We start from the raw sequence: 23,433 nt of genomic DNA, 5'->3' as shown, positions 1-23,433 counted from the left end.
GCGCAAGACTTTCCAGGTCTGGGGTCCTAACTGGCAATATTCCATTAAGATATTGCAAATATTCTGGTCTCTAGAAAGTCCTATTTCATGGTATGGACCTCACCAGCATGAAAGAGAGCCTTCTGATGGTATCAGTAAAAAATTACTTTTTAGCAGTCTAGCTAAGATTTCTGGTATTAAAAGTGATTTTTTGATATTTTATTAATTTAAATAACTAGATTTACAAAACTCAGCCTGCATTTTACCAACAAAATCAAAATGTTAAAACAGTCAATATCAGAAAAAACACTCCCTGGCTACTTTAAACCATAAATTATTTTGAATAAAAAAGGCTACCAGTGGGAAGGGGAATTAATCTGTTTATAAAAGACAGAAGACAAGAAGTTCACGTTTTCCTTCTGGCTAATTTTAAAATCTAATTTCACATGTTTTAGTTTTTACTTCAGTGGACAGCACTTCACTAAACTCTTTAAAGAGATTTAGTATTAAAACTTAACGAAAGAATCTGGAGAATTGGTATGTTCAAAAATTTTAGTTATCCAAAAATAACATAAAAAAAAGGAAAATATGATATTGCTACAATGGCATAAAGAGAGAAAATTAAGGGACATCATTTCATAAGACATCAAAAATAAATTCAGTTCCTTAGGTGGTTTAAGAGAAAAGTAATTGAACAACAGCAGTTTTGTGCGAGAGCAGGACATTTAGATGAAGAATACATTTAGATATTTGATTACATTAGTAGCAGTAGTTATTTACACTACAGTAGTGCTGAGGAATTCCAATCAATGGCCAGAGTCCCATTATGCTAAGAGCTATGGGAACATGTAGGAAAAAGAGTCTTTGTCCAGACATTTTATAATCTAGATTTATATGGGAACAGGTGGAGGAATCCCACAGTGAAGAGGGATGTACAAACTAAAGTTAGCATATTTTTGCATAATAAACAGTACTGTTTACCACCTATCCAACCATTTTCAGATGGTAGTACTATTGCTTCAGAAGTGTTTATCATTTGTACAGCCTGGACAAGTTATGTTCTGCATAGTACAGTCTGCTGTTTTGGTTTTTATCAGTACATCTCTTTTAACAACATTGTTTGATCTCATAAGAATACAAAGGACAGGGGGAACCTATGTTCCACTGGAAACAAAACAGCTGGTAAGGTTTAGGATTATGAGTTTGGAAATTTCAGGCCATACACCAGACCATCCTTGATCCATGGCTTTGCATGTGTGTAACTAGAGATTTAATATGCAGCTCATAAACCAACACAGGGTGAAGCAACAAATTCTTTAAAACCTTTTCCGTAGTGTTATGCTTCTGGTCAAATTTACACAGTGTTGGTTTTGTGTGATTAATTCAAGTGTAACATACAAAAACCAAATTTTTAGTCTATTGCCAGCTGATGTCTGCAATTTATTTTATTTTTGAAAATTCATTTTTATAGTTACTTTCGAAACTTCCAAAGCCTGCAGATACTTTAAGTGCTATAATGTTTTTGAGCACAATAGTACTAAGAATAAAACAATACTTAGGAACTTTTTTATATTATATATATGCTATCAGAGCATCCCAAAGCACTGTCCAAACACCTATTAAAGTGTGGCCTTTTCCCCTCCACGATGAGAAAACTGCCAATCTCAGTTTGCTTAAAGGAAGGTATTAATTTTATTTTATGTTAAGCTCTGGACCCTTTAGGGACCCCATCTGACTTTCCTTTTTCTTCCTCTTCACAGGTAGAATTCTCTCCCTCTGCACAGATAAGTTCATACATCAGCAAAGATAGAACCAGCTGCCACCACAGCAGCAGCACCTGGGGCAAGAGACTGACTGAAAAGAAACAGAGCTGCTTCAAAGAGACTGGGGAGGAGTGTTGGGGAGAAAAGGAAGGAACACATATCCCCACCACAAAAGTCTGTGGGAAGCGTGGAGGAGGGCTGGGGTGAAAATTAGGAGTGTGGGGATGATGCTGGGGTACAAGAACTCAACAGGCCAGTTACAAACCCCCACTTTCCCCACAAAACCATACCAAAGGCCTGCCAGACACAGCTGCAGTGTTTCAACCTCTGCACAACTCCTACTGCTATCTAACACTTAGGACTGATGTTACTGTAACTGACCTAGTGGGCTCCCTTGCAGGACCCTCCCCAAACAAACAAAAAACAAACTAACACCACTCTCTCCACAGCCTTCCCCCTAAGCCTCCTAGTGCTGTTTTTTGAGAAGGTGCATCTTCTTCAGGAAGCCTTTGCTAACCCAGGTGCTACTCCAGCTCGCCCTATCCCTGTTGATGCACAAACCCATACGAGCAAGAGATAGGGCTGCTATCTGTGAAAATGAAAAAAAAAGAAACGGTGTGTCAAGGGCCCCTTAAGATGCAAACAAATTAAATGTGATCAGACCTACACACATATACTTTAAAAAGAGATTGAGTTTGGCAGAAGAGGCAAATGATTTTACCCAAGGTAATACAGCAAAGCGAAGCAGGGTCACATCAATAAGTAGAACCCAGGTCTGCAGTCCAACTCTTGTGCTCTAATCACAAGATCACACTGCTCTAATATATAGAAAGCATACCCTCTGCTCCTCTTACCTGATCATTTTCTTCTTCCTCAGATACAGAATCAGGCTGTATAACTGCACTGTCTAAATCAGTGCAAGCCAACGTTTCAAAGCAGTCTCTAGTATTCTCACTGCTATTAATACCATTATCTTTAGTAACATCATCCCTAAAAGAGACAGAAACAAGCAGCTCAGAAGAGCTTACAATAGCCTATGTCATGGCTTCACATGTTCAAAAGAGTTATTGAAAGTTATTTTTATTTAAAAATCCTGACATCTTAAATAATTTTGAACATTGCAGATTATTTGCAACAAAACTATCCTGAAACACAAAACTACTGGCACTACCCGGAGAGTTATGTAACTTGTCAAAGGGTAATACATTTGGAGCTATTTTAATAAAACTATTTAGAACAAGGAAAAACAACATTTGTTGGAATAGTATTTATTTCATGGGTATATATGTATTTTATAATCAGTTGACATTCTAATGAGCATTTAGTAGTACACACGCTGGCATAGATGTTTCTTCTATAAGAAGAATCTTACACAAGAATTTTGACCATACAGCCAACCAGTTATCCATTGATTGATTTAAGTTTAAACCAATCATTTTAGGTAGGATAACAAAAGTAGTATCCTTCCAGTTATTAATGGTGAGATCTGTAGTACTAATCAAGGTACTGGCAAGCATTTTTTACTTTAAGCACTGAGGCCAGACATACATTCACTACCCGCTACAATGTGTCCTAATGAATAATGGCAAAACTGAAGGCCAATAAGACAAAGGGTTTGTATACACAGTGGATTAATTCACACCAGAGCGGTGTAAATTCTGGTGCGCACTAGCATGTTGTGCACTAACTGGCCTGCGTAGACCCTGCTGGTGTGCACTGAAATATTCTTAGTGCATATTAATATAGTACTGCTTGAAATGGAAACATTAACACGCACTAGGGAAACTGTCTCATGGACCAGTGGGTGTACTAGTCTGCACCAGGGAGTGTAAATACCAGTGTGCACTAGCATGTTGCGCTTTGTGTATACAAGCCCTAAATTGCTGACATTCACTTCCTAGATATCAGTTTTTGGTTTAAGATATAAGAATTGGATTAAACTAAGTAAACCATAGATTAAAAAAATATCACTAGGTGAAACCTTTTACTCAGTTGGTATTTGAGACTTTCATGTTTCACCATTTAGAAGATTAGCTGTTTCTTCCATTTCTAGCAAATTTGTCAAGCCTTGTAAAAACCAGGCATGGGGTTTTGAGGTTTTAAAAAAAAGTCTCTCAAACAGAACAAGGATCAAGATTGATCTGAGAGAATTGGGATGATTAACTGTCCACTCAACAGCATTATTAAAGCAACTGTTAATTACCTTAGGACTACACCCATTAAGTTTGCCATTCACAAAAATGGAGGGGTTGGTTGTAGACCCAATCTGGTAGATGCAAGTCCTCTAAAAAAAGCTCAAAAAAATTCTTCTCACCTTCCTTCCATTTACTAGAACTGTGTGCAAAGTATGTTACATATTCAGATATACGCTTCTAATAAATTGTGGAGAATTAATAAAGAATTGTGAAACACTCCAGAATTTTTGAACAGAGACAATTATTTACCCCACATATACTGCATATCTAGAGGCAGAGTTCATGTGAAAAACTGCAGAACTATGTGATAAAAATATACCATGAACCTTTGGCTCCTTCACCTTCTCTCTTTCTACCCCTCTGCCTCCAGGGGCTTATTCCAACACAGCAACCTGCTGAGCAGCTTCCAACAGCCTTTAACAAGCGCTCTCCCTATATCAGATGTCCAACAAGATGGGTTGAAAGTTTAACAAGTAACTATTCTCTTAGTTTTTAAATTAAGCTTTGTGCCAGTATTCTAAGTTTTCAATAATATGTTCTCTGAATGATACACTTTTACTTTGCATGTTTTCTCTGTGTTTTGGCCTTGTACGTAGTATAAATAATCCATTGGCTGCAGTGTTTAAAGGGCTCATGATGCCTCTAGAAGGAATGTTATCATATGGTGTCTATTAATCCTCAGTGACTAGGATGAATACAAGGGTTGAAATGCAGCACCAGTGCCAAAAACATCTATCGGTTTCAAGTTTAAGATAAACAAGGGAGCCTGCGCCCCTGTGATGCAAGCCTGGCCATCCACTAAAGCGCTCACGATGTATCAAAGGGGAGGACGCTTGTTGGACAGAAGGACTTTCAGACAATTACACAGTTTTACTTATAAACTAATCTATGGAACTTTTAGCTTATAAAACTAAAATTCTGTTATAATCATTTGTCTTTGGAAAATATAAATTACTTATAATTGTCCTCTGAAGGTTTTATAACAGAGTACTGAGACAGATATTGCAACCACATGCAGTATCTTTGTTTTAAGATCCATTGTTTTAAATTAATGGTTTATGTATGGCTGTGTTCCACCCCACAGAGGAGAGCTACCATAGCTCCTCCAGGAATCAGAAACAGTGGGTGGTGAAGGCCCAATGTATGCATAAGAGTTGGAAGGACTTGACTTACTCAGCCCCGTAAGACTGATGGGTGACATCTGGTAAGCTTTTTAGCACGTGTGTAGGTTATTTTGTTGTTTTAAAGTAAAAAGCATTACAGAGAAAAACATATTAAGAATAAATGTGCTTACTTAGAAGGAACTGTGTGGTAACTTACAACTGCAGGCAACAGACATGTCATAGACTTCAGAGAGAAAGGAAAGTGGAGGCCCTGGCCCGTTTAAGCAGTCTGTCTTGGTGGGGATATTGCAGTGAAATTCAGGGTGCTGTGCAGTCTGAAAACCCAGGCCAGGCGGGAGCGAAACATGGTGACAGCTAGGAGCCAGGAGCCTAAAGTGGGTGCCCTTGGTGTACCGCACAGTGGGAATACTGGCACAGTTACCCTGAAACTATGAAAATTATTATCTCCAGTCCCATGTATCTCTGTGGGTTGTGATTTTTTAAAATGGGAATTTTTTTTTTTAATAGTAATTTGGGCAAAAAATAATTTTAGCTTGTGTGCGCGCGTGTGAGAGTTTAAAGCAATTTACTGCTCATGTGAGGTTCTAGATTAAAAGTGTGGGCAGAAGTGCAAGCTTCCACACACTGCCTTGCTCATCACCTCACCTGGAATCAGAAGAGACTTCTGCCAAGAATGACCAAAGCTAGGGGTGACAGAGCAATTTAGGCTTTATGCCCATTCAATCATTAGAACAAAAAAAATCTACAGCTGAGGATCATAATGTCAATTATGTTTGTCATAGCTACATGTAGCACCTAAAAAAAAAAAAAAATCTAGAAATACATAACTGCCTCCCCATTGACTTGTGCGCATCATACCCTTGAATGCCTCTCACTTAAGTACAAAACTTGCAAGGAAAAATCTATTAAAATACTTACATTTAGAGCAAAGAACAGCAACGAATGGAATTTGAGTTCGTTTAAGGCAAATTCAAGTTTATAAACATACAAAACTTCTATTGTGACTTTTTAGCAAGTCTGAATTCAAATATATGTGCCTATGCAACGCATTATAGAGATAAAAATTCTTACTGGTTGTTAGATCCTTCCTCATCTCTATTAATATTTTTTGCTTCATTGTTACAGACCAGTCGGTGTTGCTGTAAATTCTTAAGATCATCATCTATGCTGCTCTGCAGATCGAAAAGGTGCTGCTCCACAGCTGCTCTAATTGTTCTTTCTAAAATGCTAACAAATAAAAGTCAGAGAATTAATGTTAAAGACGTATTTTTACTTTTCTTGGCATCAGTGGATTTGTGTGGGCAGAAAAGTAGAAAAATCAGACAGTTAGGAGACATATAAATCTAGGCTCCCCAATAGATCAAGACAAGACTAGACAAAAGACTAGCTAATCTCTCAGATACGACCACAGCAGTAACTGGAGTTAATTGCTTACTTAATAGGATTTTAGTTATGTACAAAATGATAGGCAAGAAATGTATATAATTTATTATATTTACAGCATGGTAAGATTCATAGATATTAAGGTCAGAAGGGACCATTATGATCATCTAGTCTGACCTCCTGCATAATTCATGCCACCGAATCTCACCCACCCACTTCTGCAATAAACCTCTCACCTATGTCTGAGCTATTGAAGTCTCAAATCATGGTTTAAAGACTTCAAGGTGCAGAGAATCCTCCAGCAAGTGACTTGTGCCCCATACTGCAGAGGAAGGCGAAAAACCCCCAGGGCCTCTTCCAATCTGCCCTGGAGGAAAATTCCTTCCCGACCCCAAATATGGCGATCAGCTGAACCCTGAGCATGTGGGCAAGATTCACCAGCCAGACACCCAGGAAAGAATTCTCTGTAGTAACTCAGATCCCATCCCATCTAACATTCCAAGAGGCCTCAAACAGACAAGGACCTCACAGGGCCAGACACTGTATAAACATAGGTTATGAAAATCCCAGCCAGAAGGGCTTATGTTAAAAAAAAAAGGACAAGACAAAACAGGTGAATGGGACAAATAAGGTGGAGAGGTGGGAGAGTAACAAAACAGGGTACTTTAATACAGACTAGCTGTGGCAGTAAGTCTTTGCCAACTAGCAGAAAAGATGCAAACTTCTAAAGAAGGGCCCCTAGCGGGAGTCACAACAGTTTTTTCTAGACTCCTTCACACCCGTCTCTTCTGGAACACACTGTGTTTACTTTTCACCTGCAATTATATTTGCAACCCAGTTGAACTTGGGCTCACACTACCAATTAGAAGAAAATGTAAAACTGCTGGCGTGAATGCAAGTACCTAATGACAATTTTGGAGTTACACCAGAGTTTATCAAGTACCTATCCAAAGAAAGTGGGGGAAAAATGCAAACAGGATATTTAGGAACATAGGTATTACCATACCATGAAAACCTATGGTTCCGTGTCCAGTTGAGAACAGCATGCATAAATACAATGTGCTTTTTTTTTTTTTTTTTTACTTGTGAATGCTGAATTACATTTCATAAAGCATATATTCAGCACTAAAAGTTTGGAGTGTAAACTATTGTGGTCCCGTGTATTTGACTTATCTGTTTTGAAAGCAGGCATGCTAACTATGACACGGACTGGTAAAAGCAAAATACGGGGATACACAGATTTTATATATTAGTTATACTTACTCTGCAGAGGCTGGTAAGATGCTTATGGGAGAGAGATGAGCACTGTAATAAAGAAGAAGAAGAAATTGGTTATCTTCACAAAGACTTTCAACACTACACAAATATTCTGGAAGACAAAAGGGAGCTTTGAAGATACTAAAAAATTGCATCAGCTCAATGAAATACACATATGCATGCAGTAAACACATTGGCCAGCAACAGTATTGCTAGGTGCCATGGTCCCAACCTCAAGGGAAACAGGGAAAAGCTGGATCAATATTTGGATCGAAGAGGTCTTAAACAACTATATATTGCAGAAAGTTGTGGCAGCAGCAATTCTGTAGTTATAAGTAATTGAAGAACCCCATACCCCAAACACTTCAGGGAGCAGTGAGCTGCCGTACGGGCAGTCTTTCACATGAGAGGTACTAATCACTTACTCTTGAAATATTGTGTGATGCTTTACATAATATAGATGTTAACCCCACAGCAAATTCCAAAACATTCTGCCTACCTTGCTTCCCTCTAGAGTTCCAGTTCACTAAGGTTTTTCGAGGCTTATTATTAAGCACTTTGCATTTTGGTGCTTTTCATTCATAGAGTTCAAAGTATTACTGAGAGCATTGTTGAATTCAGTAGTACACTAAATTTCTGAGCAAGGTATACCCCACTCAACCAAACACAAACATTTTTTCCTTTGCAAATTCTAATTACAAGCTTCAATTTTGCATACTATCACAAATAAAATGATTGTTCCAAAACAATTTTTCAGACTTGCATAAATATGCTTGTAGTGAATTGAAACAAAACTAAGTTCTACTTTAAATGACAATGACAGTCACCGCCTTATTATGCCTCTCTCATGGTCAGTGATAAGGATGTTATCACATACACAAACAAGACTAGAGAGAGATGCCAATTTTATTTAAACTAAAAAGAGGATGGGGAAAAGGAGAGGGCACTTATCCCACGCTTTAGGCACTCCACACACCATACATAAAAACAAATTCCAGTAGCTACTTCACCATATAAGAAAAATTAACCAACAATCAGAAAAGATTTGGTGATCTGATTCCAGATACAACCAAGATGTACAGTGCAAACCCTAATGTATTAGTGGAAACATTAGTACACTACCGCTCCTTGCAATTAATATAAGGAGATTCAACTGAAATCCCAGCAGCACTGGTCAGCATTATGTGGCACCAGTGTCCACTCTTAGCTCAGACTATCTCCCTATTGACTTTACCATAGGTTGAATACATCTGGGAGTGCCCAGCTCAGACTTGTTGATACTGGCTAATCATAAGGTAAGTATTATACTAGCTCGCTGCTTAATACCTACTGTCACACAGGTTAGTAAGTAGCTTGGATTAACTATCCAAACAAGTAAAGATTTCCTGTACTTCCTTCCCCCAACAAGATGTGGTGGAAAACAGGATTACATGCAGGAAAGGACTCTCTACCTAAAACTGTCAGACAGAAAGGGTGGGGGAGGGGGGGAGGACAGATTTTTTTTTTAAAACAAGGATGGTTTTGACCTTATTGCTAGCTAAGATTGATATGACTTGTATATTGTCTGTGTGTAAATACAACACTTCAATAATTTAGCTAGCACTGTACAAGGATGGGAATTTAAACAAGGCTGGTGCATGGGTTGGCTTTTAAATTTTTATTAAAGGGTAGTCAATTTTGCAGCCAGTTTAGTGTGTGATAATTTTAGTGAAAGGAAAAAAAAAATCCATTCCCAGTGTGCTTAGACAACTCTGGTGGTTCTGAGGTACCATTTTAGACAGATACTCCCATTAAGCTCAAGAAAATTAAAACACATCTGCTTTACAGGCTTGATGCCGCATCCACTGATTTCAAAGATGTAGGAACAAGCAATATATACCCAAGCCTTCCAACATTAAATTTCTTCCCAATGCTTTTGGGTGAAAGAGGCTAGTTTTGAATTTATTTTTTAGGTGCACAGTTAAATTTCATTGACATGCAGGGAAACAATAATTCAACTCAACCCTAACACCCATTCGAAGTGTTTTGAGTTTTTCGATCAGTAAATTTTATTTTGACAATATTTAAGTAGAAACATTTGGAAAACAAAGCAAAATTGATATACAGTTGGGGAAGGAACAGGAGAACAAAACTGGGAGAAATTAAGACCCATGACAAAAATTAGGTAGGAGAGGAAGATAAGCAACGATTTCAGGGGTGAGAATGATAATAAATAAAAACACAAATATATTTTACTTGACAATCACTACAGAGTTTTTGTAAAAGCTATTTTACACGAACAAATTAGTAAACAGCTCTTTTAACAGATATTGATACATTTTATATTATATACCATCCTTCATCTTGAAATGTTTTACAAATAATAAACAAATCAGTTCTCCATTAAAATATAGTCACCTCTAGGATGGTGGGTAGAAGCTAAGGAGACAATGGGAGTATAGCACACTGCAAAAGACTAGTGGGAGGAGGGAAGCAAGGAAAATTTTAGTCAGGGGCTCTAGCGCAAGTACCATCTTATGGAACTGTGATGACTAGGGATCTTTAATGTGCACACAGAGCTTCTTATAGATTTTTGTCTGTCCATCTTCAAATTACAGAAGGCTGTGTCAATATTTTTGGGATTCAAACTAGTAGTTCCAAAGAGTCCAAATTATTTCAGACATGATGCTGAGACCACCAAACCCTTCAGCTCTAAAAAGGGCAACCTTCACGACCTCCAGGACAGGCCACTTTATATCATTTAGTAGTGCTCTTAATACACATCTAGGATGCACTGGTGTTACTCAGCAAAAGATGTGCATAAATCAGCACTATTCCAAAGCCTGAAGAATCCTCTTATTCGTAAAGGAATCTCTTATGGCTCCAATTCTAATCAGCTTAGCAAGTTAGCACTTTTTGAAAAGTGTATCAATATTAGTTCAAAATATATCACACTTCAGAACCTGCTACCACAGTCAAAGAATTATTTCGTGTTGTAAACTACATGATGGCTTGTACACAAAGTCTTAGTGCAGAATGACACAGCAAGAAACCAAAAGTAAACATATCTTTAGTTTCGAGAGTGCTACCATATTTTGGCAACTAACGAACACCTAATAATTGATACCGTTCCTCTGTTCCTGTCCACAAACAGCCGTGTTAAAAAGAGAAATGACATACAAAAATGCAATTACACAACTAGAAAAAAAAATTCAGATTTTTTCTTAATGCTTTTTACTGATTGCATTTTTATAGTTCATTATATTCTTACACAACATTGTTTCATACTGTTTTACAAACCTCCCCAGGAGTAAATATTTAGTCTTTATATAGCATTTCTAACTGAAAGGAGTCTGTTATTTCGCATCATTCTAAACTAGCATTTTTAATTCATTTACCTGTGCAGCAGAACTTTGCAGGCCATTCTGATTATTTTTGCTATTCCAAACGAGCACTTCATGTAAAAATACTTCATTTGAAAAAAAATAAAGTATGATGTTGGCTGTTGACTATGCATACTGCTTGTTCGATTTCTGTGGCTGCTTGTCAGACGGTACTTCTGGAGTGCTGCACTAAACCCTGCAGTCTAAATAGAAATAGACTGCAACATGAGGTCACTACTGACAATAAGCTGCCCAATCACACTTTAAAGCTTTCCTAGTGTATACTCCACACTACTTATTCTGGGCGTGAAACATGGGCTCTTGTTGTATGTTACTTAAGTAACAAATCTTGACCTAAATATTATAATCCATTTTCTAGATTTTTTTTAATTTGGTCAGAAACAGTGTAAGTAGCAAAGCAAGACAGTGTATTTATTCAATATGCCCTATTCCTCATCAGCCAAGGGCAATATTAAATTGCTTTATTAAAAGTGTCTAATGTAATAAATACCACACAGTTTATAGGTAAAGAAGAGTAACTTCTTTTTGAATTTTATGCAAAGAGGAGAGATGTTCTAGAATTTACTACCTTTCATGCATCTCTCTTTGACAACCCCACGGAATTTTACAGCAGTAAAAACAGAATGAACCTAGAACTTTTAGGAATGAACTGCAAATTTACTAGATAAGGAGTTTCATGATTATCTCAGTACGGTCTCTCTAAAATTAGTTTGTAAAAGTGAGTTAGCAAACAACATATGAAAGGCAGCACTAGCAGAGTAGATGAATTGAAGTGCCAGGGTGATAGGCTTCTGATGATGCATTAGAAAGAGTACAGAATGAGGCTTCTAAATATATAGTGTCACCTAATGTACAAGTGTTCCTCTGATTGACTAATAACCCATATTACCCAAAGATTATTTGAATGTTTAATCTAGGTACCATTTTCAAACAAACAGTCACTAAATCAGGCTGTATTAGTGATGGCTGTCCATGTTTTCAAATAACAAACACACAGAACGACCAGAAATAGCATTAAAGCCTCACATTCAAAAGAAAATAATCAAAAAGGAGTAAGAGGAGGAAAACAGTGCACAGCATCAATTTAATTATAGCACGTTATATTCAAGATTATTAAAATGAGTTTCCAATTAATGGAGTCTAACGTAGGTGTCACATTACTCTACATCAAGATAGCTAAACCTTAATCTGATGAACACACCACCTCAGCCTCCCTTTCCCTCTCAAGGAGTTTTTGCAGATAGGCTATAAGGCATAATGTTCAGCTGTGATTGTCAGTCTTTGATATTTGGTTCCCAAAAAGCTAACAAAAACTCTCATTCAGAAGTTTATCATGTTTTAAGGTAAGTTTTTTTTCCTCTTAAAAAACCTGATACAACAGTGACGAAAAAAAACTCAAAATAACGAAGACAAATACGGTTTAAAAACCACACACTTTATACATGTTTTAGATCCGTAAAAGAGGAAGACGTCTAGGTATATCAATGTTTACGTAGCTACAACACAAAAGAGTACTAAGCACCAAGGAGGAAGAAAGGTACTGGAGAGTGATACATTAATTACTTGCACTTTTGATGATGAAGTAGCCACTAGCTGTTTAAGTGTATTTATTATAAGCAGAGCTGGTAGCACTGCCTATTAAGTGTTATCTGACATTTGCCATTACAAGACTCAATTTTCAGTTGCTTATAAAACTTTGCCAAACTTTAATCATTTAAGCTAAAATTTTCCATTCCAGGTGTCTGATACAGGCTGAATTATTTGGGAAATTTTCAGCCAAAATAGTTCACCTCTTTCCAAGAATGAGGCTAGGAAAAAATATGTTTTTGCCCATGTTAAAGAATTCTGGCGACCTTTTCTTTGGTAAGACAAATCAAAACCAATCTCTTGTGCCCCCTGATCTGGAGCAGGGACAGGAAATTTGGTAGGGGGTGGCCTATGTATCAGGGATGTGCCTTTTGCTATTTCCATGAAAGTCTGCCCTAATTTGGGCACCTCAGAAGTATTTGAAAAATCACAGTTCATACATGCACAGTAGAGATTTGCTAGAGCTTAACAGCTAAAATCGCCCAAGATTCTGTTTACACAGGACATAGTTCAGCCTGGGGCTGAGAATTTCCCTGCAATTGCAACTCTGGGCTGCTGCGGACTATTAGGTTCTTGGTCCTGGCATCTGAACTGACAGCAGTAGTTCATCTCTCCTTTGTTCTTAGTGACACCATCCAGTATGGAAGAGGAAACTGCCTGACTCAAATCCAGAAGGGACAGGAACTGGACCTGCAAAGGAGGATGGATGGGACTAGAAGTTGGGGTGGCTGGGAGCTGGATGAGAGGGAGAACACTAGGCACCGATAGGTGGAATGGGGGGGAACAGGACTGGCTGGAGAAGGAAACTGGGAGAGAGAGCCAGTAGAGCAGGGGGGAACAGGGGAGAGAAGACAGAGCTGACAAGGAGCTGAGTGCAAGGGGAGAACTGGGACTGAACAGCAAAGAGACAAACAAGGAGCTTGGAAAGGGGGTAGGAGACACTGAGATTGAATGAAGATCCGAGGGTAAGAAAGAGCAACAGATTGGGACTGGGAGCCAATGGGGACAGAGAATGTATGTGAGGGGCATGACTGGAGGCCAGGGTTGTAAAGAAAGACTCGTTGTAGAATCAGGAGGGGGATGAGACTAGGACTGGCTGGGCAAAAAGACTAGACTGAAAAGCCTGAAAAGTAAAGACCGTGACTTACTAGGTGAGGAGACTGGGACTATGCTGAGGGGCCAAGGGGGACAGTCACGCTGTTGTCAGCAAATATCTGTGAAACCCGTTGCCAATCTGTTGCATCCACCTCTAGGGCTAGTCCACAAAGAGAAAGACAACGTACTACTGCTATGAGTTACCTACGGAAGAGCTCCACGTAAACTCAAAAGCTTAGCTCTCTCACCAACAGAAGTTGGTCCAATAAAAGATATCTCACCCGCCTTGTCTCTCTAATATCCTGGGACCAACACAGCTACAACAACACTGCCTATATCAGTTACTCTGTTCACTCAAGTGGTAGAGGTCTGTGGGGTGGATCTGAAAAGTTCCAGCCCTGCTGATGACCTATGCGGGGGTCAACATGATAGAATGTCTGTTTCCAATTTGTATGGGTAATTTCCTAGGGGTTTTTTTTTTATTTTTAATTTTTTAAAGAAATGTTAAACATCAAAACTTGCTAAGTCAAGTTCTCAGAAGTTAGGAAATGGCAGAAGTAAGGTTACCAATGCAGCCTGGGTTTGGCCTCTTGTGTGTATGCAGTCTTACATGACCGCACACTATTTCCCCACAAGGAATAGTGGGATAAAACGGCTGCAAAATTGTATACCCAACACTGCATGAAAAGAAATATGGTGACTCACAGGGCAGTCTCTTAAAAACCCTCTTCAGTTCAACACTCAATGAAAGAATTGGAGCAAGTATTTTTTTTTTAATCCCTGTACAATCTTTTTGATACAACATGAATGAGCTAGTATCTTGCGCAACACAAGACACCTAGAATTCCTGTTTGTCTTTTAGTAACCACTTCAGAATGCATTTGCTTGAAATGACAGAAAGGTCTGTATTCAGGAATGGTATTATCAGAGCTATGTCCTCCTTACTAAAATGTTCAAATTGTCTCTTCACACTGACAATCCATTTCTTCGGTCCAGTTAGACTGACAGTTTAATAACCTCTCCAGTTTTACTAGAAACTGTACATTTTTAAATGTAAACTATGAAACATTAGTTTTAAGAGTCTGGTTATTTAATTGCTATAAAAAATAAGTGTTTAGAGGATGCTTCAAAAAGGAAAATTTATATAAACAATCCACGTTTTATCCAATATTAAGGATTTTATTTTTAGCACACAAAAAAAGACTAATTAGCACTACTAATTAATTTTTAAAACAATCCTAAAACTTAAGAGTCAGATGGAATTTGGGAGCTAACACAGAATAGCCTAAAGACAAATATCTTATTACACTACCTTCATATTTATAAATTCCAAAGACATGTGAATATCTTATGAATAATACTACAATCACTTTAAACCTCTATTGGAACAAAGGATATTTTTGAAGAAATTAAAAGTTGCTTACAGTACTTGTCTAGTCAATGGTTTGGGGATTTTTGGGGGTGGGGGTGCTTGAGTTTTTTTTTTTTTTAAGCAAGTTAAGCAACTACAATGTGATGGATAAGAAATATTAACAGCACAACAAATGTTATTTAAATTACAAAACTACACAAATGAGTTTCTTTTTAATTTGGCTGTTTTACCATCTTTATTAAAACCATTGACTTTAGCACAAGCATTCTTTCTATGAATTACTACAGCAAGTATGTCAATGTAGTTAAAGTGACACATCAACCTGAAGCCTTGCCAGTTTCAAAAGATCAGTTAAAAGGTCAGTTTCTGGCACGAACCCTGTACCTAAATCTCCCCCTTCACCGTTCTTTTGGTTCTTCCTTTTTCAGCATGCTCTTCTCTCCCCTGCTACCATGTGAAATACCCCAATGGAAAACTGAGCATACAGAGAAAGTTGTAAAGCCAACTACACACACAGTGTTATCAAATGCATAAAGTAAAACTGAAAAAGCACAGAAAAATCCTAGACGTTACCTGTGACAACTGTAAGTAAATTTTCCGATAGAAGGGTGATTTTCTTTTTTCCTTCCAGCAATAATTTTTTTAAAGGTAGACTTAAAAAAAATTAATTTGAATTTTACAAAATAAACCTGTAATTGCTGGCAATCATTACACATGTAACTCCTAGAGGTGGGAGCAGTATCCACCTCCGAAGTCTGTAACAGGGGCTAAGTACCTATTATTTTTTGTAATGTTATCATGCATTTTTTAGAGAAACTTTAAGTGCTGTACAAATACTAATGAATAAAGCCTCAACGTATTTCCCTACTTCACAAGGGTGTTTTCCCCTTTTACACTTGAGCAAACTGTGCTATCGATTAAGTGACTTGCCCAAAGGAGATACAGCTATTTTCTATAATGGACAGGGCCCAGGTATATTAACACAACCCCACACTTTAACTATTAAGACCACCACCTCTTTCTCTCCTAATAATAAAATGAGTATATAGAAGTTCAAAGGAGTTCCCCTTCAACAAACACTACTCAATTTTCTTTTTGTACATATACTAAAAATATGGAACCATAACATAACACTACATATCATGCAGTATATGCATACATAACATACCATCTGGGCATAAGAATGTATTTTAATTACACACAAAAAACCTACATTAAAAGAGATTGTTAAGGTTGCAAAGTCAAGCACTCAAGTTTAGAAAAGCCAGAATTAAGGTTGCCTGTGAAACCTTAGTTTGGAACCCTTGATCGTATGCATTATGGCACAGTCTTTAATTACATGATAATATACTATTTTTTTGACAGGACTCCCACCTCATTCAGTGTGCAGGAGGGACTTTTTCTCAGGAGGAATAGGTGATGTGTAATAAAGGAGGATCCTACCAACAACATGGCTCTGTTGTTGAAGTTGGAAGGTATGTAGTGAATGAAGCAGGGAACTGCAGGAAGAGAAAGAATAGTTTCATGGTAAGGCAGCTGAATGCTGCCCTGGAGAATGAGATTCTCTCTCTGCCACACAGTTCCTATGTGAGGAAAATCACTTAAATCAAATTTTCCACAGGTGGCCACCAATTGCGTGTTGCTCATATTCTGGGTGTCTAAACTGAGACCAGGGGTCCAATTTCAAGAAGTGCTAAGCATTCATAGCTGCAAGTAAAGTCAATGGGAGCTATGATTTGAACACAAAGTGCTACATGCTGCTAAGTATTCTGAAAAAATCCAGTCCTAGGTATCTCAGATTGGGTATCCAAAATCTGTGGGTTTTTAAACACGAAAGCTTATGCTTAAATAAATCTGTTAGTCTTTAAGGTGCCACCGGACTCCTTGTTGTTTTTGTGGATACAGACTAACACGGCTACCTCCTGATATCTGTATAGTGTATACATACAAGGCAACCTCAATTCTGACTCTTCCTAGCATTTGAGTGCTTGATTTTGCAACCTTAACATTCTTTTAACAATTCGTGGGCAATTTCCTAGGTTTGTAAAAAGCAAACTGAAAAAACAAAACCTAATTCCATCATGTAGCATCATACTGACACTGACAAGGTTCACCAGCAGGGTTAAAACCTTTCGATCCACCACACAGCCCTTTGCTACTTGAACTACTGGAACTGATAGCAATAGTAGTTTGTTATCTTCTGCATAGACCAGCACAAGAGGGGGATGAACCACTTGCAAATACCTGTGAAACACTTTAACTATATATAACAAACCCTTGGAAATAATTTTCCTTATCGGATCCCTTCTCCCCACAATCATATGGACAAAAAAATTAACATGGCATTTCTGACACACTAGGCAGTCAGCTTTGGTTTTCAAATAATTTAACAGATACAAACACGTACTTGTATACAGACTTTGTAAATAAACAAGAAAAAACAGGGCAGAATGAATTTGAAGCTATCAATCTTCAGATTTTTAATTTACAAACCATTTCAAATAAACATTCACTCTCAAAAAACTAGTTTACAATTTCCCTCCATTTTCCCCCAGATTTATGGAATTTAGCTTAACTTTAGTTCCATAAAATCATTATTGTAGAAAATGTCAGAAGAGTTCTCATTCCGCCCAGGTTTTATCACTACCATCGCTAGAAACTGGTAGAATCTCAAGTCTCCTTTCATAAATACTGCGAACAAAATGAAGTGTAAAGAATATCAAATTTCTGAAGTTTCAACAAGAAAAAACTTCACCAAATGTAACTACTAAAATAGCCATCATAAAAATGTTAATCTTAGATGATGGGGTGGGAAACATATGTCTACCTCGTTGATGCTGTAACACTGCTGGAGTCCAAGATGCTCTCTGTCATATCATGTACCATATCTGGCTTTTCCTCAGGTTTCTCTGTGCTATCTTCTGGAAGTTCTTCAGTTTGCTCAAGCTTTATATCCTCTTCCTCCTCCTCCAAGAGATCATTTATCTACAGAAAGATCAATAGGGTTTTGATAATTTTAAAAAATCAAATATTAATTTTACAGAGCTGAAATATGTGGTATTATGGGATATAAAACAGTTTAAGAGAAAAGCATCTTTTCAAATTTTTAAAAAGTTACAAAACACAAACTAGAAAGGAAGCAGCCCAAACCACGCCTTCAAAAGGACAAATGCAGAACAGCCTCCACTGCTAAATAAGTCACTAAAAATTTCATTAGAATACAAATTGAAAGGAAGCACTGTAAAGCAGTAAATCAAAGGATGAGGAGTCAGGAGATCTGGTCTCTATTCCCTTATCTCCACTAATGTGATGTGACACTGCGTCCAAGTTTCCCATCCTCGAAAATGGGGATGGGAAAATGCTTACCTACTTCACAGGGTTTTTCAAGATCTATTCATTAGATGTCTGAAAAGAACCTGAAAATCCCAGAAATGCTTGGACTTCTATAGCAACTTCAATCTAAGGATTTCAAAATAGCGAGCACCGTTTGTAATACCAATTTCAAGTGCAACAGTATAAAGGCATAGTCTGTTTTGTGATTTAGCAGGATATCAAGGAACCCTAACAATTTTTTTTTTCTTTCCAGGTGCATACAATGAGCATATTAAAATCTGGCAATTAAGTGTGAATATAAATATTCAGCAGGTGCAACTTGCTGTATTTTAAAGACTGGAACATCTTAACATATCGGATTTTCTAATACTTGCATATGTAAACCTTGCTCTTAAAGAATTTGATTTTTTCCCACTTGACTGATACAGCAATTTCATATTTAAAAAACAGCTCTGTCAACCCCATCCAAAGACACAGTTACTTCTTTTGAATTGAATATACATGGTTAGATTTTCAGTTAGTTGAACAAAACATTTGCCCAAACAAATCACAAATTAATCCCAATATTTATTAGTATGCATTAATTTTCTATTTCCTAAGTTCACAATATCTTGTCTCTCTACCCCAAAAAAATGTTCATGATTCTCTCAAAAACAGATTTTTTTCAATATCCACATATACATATGATAAATAAAGATGTTTCATTAAGAAACAAATATCAATCAAATTTCTAAATTCATTTTGAACAGCTACTTTGTGGAAAGTAAGGAGGAGAGTAGTTATGAGGTTATAAAATTTTGTATGGGACTATACTGACTATAATTTTTTTTTTTTACCATCCCAATCTTCTGTACTTTAACAGAACTTATCAAATCAGTGGCAAACTGTGAGTGTGTCCACAACGACAGCCAGTTTTTCTTTTACACAATAGGTAAAATGAATGGATCAAATACATAGGAATATTTGGGACTGCAGCTCAAGTGGATCTGCATTTGTTCAATAAGTTGCCCAACAGACTGGGCAAATATGCAAGTATGTTGCTTGCTGGAACTTGGAGCCAAGTGACATTATCATTGGAATTTGACTAAAAATCCTTTTTCATTTGTATAACACCACACCTAGATGCAATGATGTTTTCTATTTGCAAGAAACCTTTTACTGATTGGCTGGTGATCACAGTCTTGCGTGTGTGCAGCCAGTAGCTTCTAGGACTAACAGAAAGTTCACTAAGCAGTACACTAATGTTACCATTTAACATGTTGTTAGAAAAACTATACAGGATTTCTTCTCTCAAGAGCATCACTGATACATTATGGTAGTATGCTTTCGGTTCTATATAAAAGAAAAATAGTTAAGACTTGCTTCTTGCTGGAATGCCTCCAGGAGTTCTTAGGAAAGATTCTAAACTAAAAAGCTAATAATTTTGCTACTTCGGGGGGGAGGGAGGATGTAAGCAGACTAGTAAATTAGTGATGGGTAAAATTAAAAAAAAAGGTTTGCTTCAGTTTAGATTCAAATACTCCATGCTGTCCTGCAAGGATCAATTTTCAGCACTGTTTCCTTTCTAGGTACTTTCCCCCCCCACACTCCATTTTATAGATAACTCAAACTTTAATTATAATTTTTGCATTATATTGGTCTGTATATCTGACACCTTTAATAACTTTACACACCATCTTCTTGATTAGGTAAATTTATGATTCAGTCTTTCATCTTGACCGATTCTAATTGCCTCCACTACGCCTAAGTTTGGTATTCCCCAGGCATTCCCGACATTGAATTCTCCTCCTCCATCTAGATCTACAGAGAGTTGCCTATCACCACTCCACCTCTTCAAAAATCCAAGCCAACGTATCTTATACCCTTATTAAATTCTCTTTTCAGTGGCCATCCGTTTCAGCTAGCCAAATTCTAACGTGTAAAATGCTGCCTTCTCCTACATATCAAGGCTGCATCATCCCCACTGCTAAACAAGTGCTTTAGCCTCCACATTCATTTCAGAATATGCTTTAAAATTGCTCTCCTTATATCATCTCTAAGCTACATCGAGGATTTAGTCTCTTTTCCCACCAGCCTTCTCTTTATTGCCACAATCTCTCCTACTAAAACAACAGAGTTCCTGTCATCTGTAACTGTCTTGTGTCTGTGTCTCGCTGACTCTTCATCTATTTTCAAGTCTCTTTTTCCTGTAGTCTGTCTCCCTACATTTAACTCCAATAAGTATTTAAAGTTACAAATTATATGGAGTTGTCGGTACAAAATAAAGCTATGTTGTCTCACAACCTCAAGGCTAATTAAAGGGTTCACTCCCTCCCCAATTCGCCTAAATCTGCTCATCTTTTTCCAGGACCCGCTAAAACACTTTTCCTAATGTGACAAGGTGGGTGGCCTTCTAAATCCTAAATTAAATACAATGAAATCAACCTAAAAATGAGCACATATTTTTGTAATTGCCCTTATGTGTTCTCAAAGAGAAGTCCAAGTATGTAGCTGGATCTCTGCCCACCCCACTCGTTTCTCCAGATTTGCTGAAGGATTCAAAGATTTATGCATGGGTAGTGGTGCACCTAATTTTGTAAGAGACCTATATGCCAAGTTACATGAGTACCAATTGTCTGTGCATTTCCCTTTTTTGGGTGCAGAGTTTTGAAAGTTTAGTCCATGTAGTAAAGCGAAACCACAAAGTCAAATATGTATTTAAATGCAGATGTTCTAATATCAAAAGATATACAGTACTAATGACTCAAGAACCCCTTAATGCCAACTGGCAAGGGAATTACAGGAATGTCCCAATTCTTGTATGTACATTCTAATTCACCAATGTCATGTGAGGCCTTAAATGAAAGGTGACGGTCACACTGGTCATCGATATCATTGTGAAATGTATATACAGATACTATATAAGGAATTCTGTATATATACACTGAAAATATGTTTTTAGATTGTGAATCGCAGCACAGGTGGAAAACATAGGTTTTTTGTCAGACGAGATATTTATTCACCTGAGTCTCTGTCGAAATGTTAATTAAGCATTGAAAGCCAACACAATGGATATCCATTACACCTGGGGGAAATTCTACACCACTGCGCATGAATTTATGTCCCCTGCATTTCTTGGTTTCCCCACAGAAAAATGACTTTCTGATGGGTAAGCAAAGGGAAGCTACAAGAGTGGTCAGGAGACCCTCCCCAGCATTATGTTTCCGGTGCCCAGAGAGGTAAGTAACTATGGGGCAGGGGGCAGGACTGGAGAAGACCCAGCTGGTGACTCCTACCCTGCACCAGGCTCAGCTGCTAGTCCCAGCTGGGCTGGGCAGGACGGGACTTCCTCTTCCCCTGCACTGCATCCGGGGCCGGGTCAGACCCACCCCCAGATTTCACCCCAAGCTGGAGGAAGCTCTGCAAACTCTCCCCCTGCCCGCTGCTTCCTGCGCTCATTGCTCCTCAGTGGCAGGGGGAAGGATCCCTGTAACGGAGCGGCTCCCCCATCTGCCTAATCCCCATGCATCCAGACCCCCCTCATATCCAGACCCTCCCGCTGAGCCCCACTTCCCCTGAACCTGGACCACCCTGATGAGACACCTGCACCCAGACCTCCACCCCACCAAGCCCCAGTCCCCAGCATCTGGACCCCCCACACCCAGACCCCCCTGCCAAGTTCTATCCATCCGCCTCCCCCCCCACTCCTGCTGAGCCCCAACCACCTTTACCTGGACCCCCCTGCAGAGTCCCATTACTGTTACACCCAGAACCCCCCCCAACAAGTCCCTGTGTATCCACTCCCCTCTGCACCTGGATCCCCACCTGAGCCGCCTGCTCAGAACCCTCTCAACCCACACCTGGATTCCCCCACACACTAAACCCCTCCACACTTGGATCCTGCCTTGCTGAGCCTGCCTGCCCACACCGGGTGTACCTGGCACGGAGGTGTACCTGTGCCCACACCGGGCGTACCTGTGCACCGTATTTTTATTTTTTGGCGCAGAATGCCCTAAGGAGTAACTCATTACATACAAAGTCAACAGGGAAGCAGCACAGAGGAAAATTAAGCCACAAGTGGCTATCCTGCCTCTGAGTACAGACAATGAACTTTGGAGAGTATAAGCAGAAGACATAGAACACACCCCTTTATCTTGCATCTAGGAAGTAAACAGGCAGTGAATTTTCATTCATGAACACAGGATCTTCACCAACCTTGGCTGAAATGCTGCAGAGGACTTTGGGGATGAAAAACTTCTTTAGACAGGGGACGTTAACCTATTAGTTAAGTTTAGTCTCTACAAAGTGTGTTATGATTGTTTTATATGTAAACATTTGTTTCCAATATTCTTACTCACTATCACTTGAATATTTGAAAGTAAACTTATATTTATAGTGAAGACCAGACTATCTAAGAGCTGTGATATTAAGCAAGATGCTGATCCTGAGTTGAATCATATAAGCTAGTGTGTCTCCTGTTCCTCCGGGGACAGCAGACCTGTATTTCTCTGACTCTTCAATTCTGAAGGGGCTGTACACTACAGGAGGAATGCTTCAAAGGGATTTGGGGTAGTGAAGTGCATCTACTCTTAACCTGCAAGGCAAAGTAAGGGCTGGCATAGCCCAGAAAAGAGTGCTTGGGCGGCTGATTAGCTGGGTGGAAGCAGGAAGCTGACAACCAGTTAAACACAAGCCGCACTCCCTCACGCTGGAGGCAGAGGGTTAACAAGGTGACTTGCAGTCCTGGGTACCCCAAGAACCACCACAGTAATAAACAGGTTTAGATTGTGTTAAAATCTTGATCAGTGCCTGGCGTATTTTTCAATTCTAGAACATTACATTACATTATAGAGCTGCAGAATCCAACAAGAGCTGAAAAATTCTGTAATGGACTTTAATTTTTTTTCTTTAAAATTAAAGTTTTAGCCCCCAGTTTTCAAAGACAGTCTAACTGTGAACGAAGTATAGACAAAGTGCAGGGAT

At 38.4% G+C, this 23,433-nt stretch overlaps 1 protein-coding gene across 5 annotated transcripts in view; it reads right to left on the bottom strand.

Annotated features, from left to right (window-relative positions):
• Positions 1-23,433, bottom strand: part of FAM13B (family with sequence similarity 13 member B) — a 76,614-nt gene that overhangs the window by 28,853 nt on the left and 24,328 nt on the right. For all 5 annotated transcript variants that reach the window (XM_037906147.2, XM_037906148.2, XM_037906145.2 and 2 more), the window contains 4 exons: positions 17,966-18,123; positions 7,708-7,749; positions 6,133-6,288; positions 2,597-2,732 (listed from right to left, as the gene is read on the bottom strand). In XM_037906147.2, coding sequence (XP_037762075.1) covers positions 2,597-2,732; positions 6,133-6,288; positions 7,708-7,749; positions 17,966-18,123 — 492 coding nt within the window. The remainder of the gene's footprint in view (positions 1-2,596; positions 2,733-6,132; positions 6,289-7,707; positions 7,750-17,965; positions 18,124-23,433) is intronic.

Source organism: Chelonia mydas, chromosome 8 (assembly GCF_015237465.2).
Source record: "Chelonia mydas isolate rCheMyd1 chromosome 8, rCheMyd1.pri.v2, whole genome shotgun sequence".
Classification (NCBI taxonomy): Eukaryota; Metazoa; Chordata; order Testudines; family Cheloniidae; genus Chelonia; species Chelonia mydas.
The sequence above is the reverse complement of the archived record's forward strand: the minus strand, read 5'-3'. Positions and strand labels throughout refer to the sequence as shown.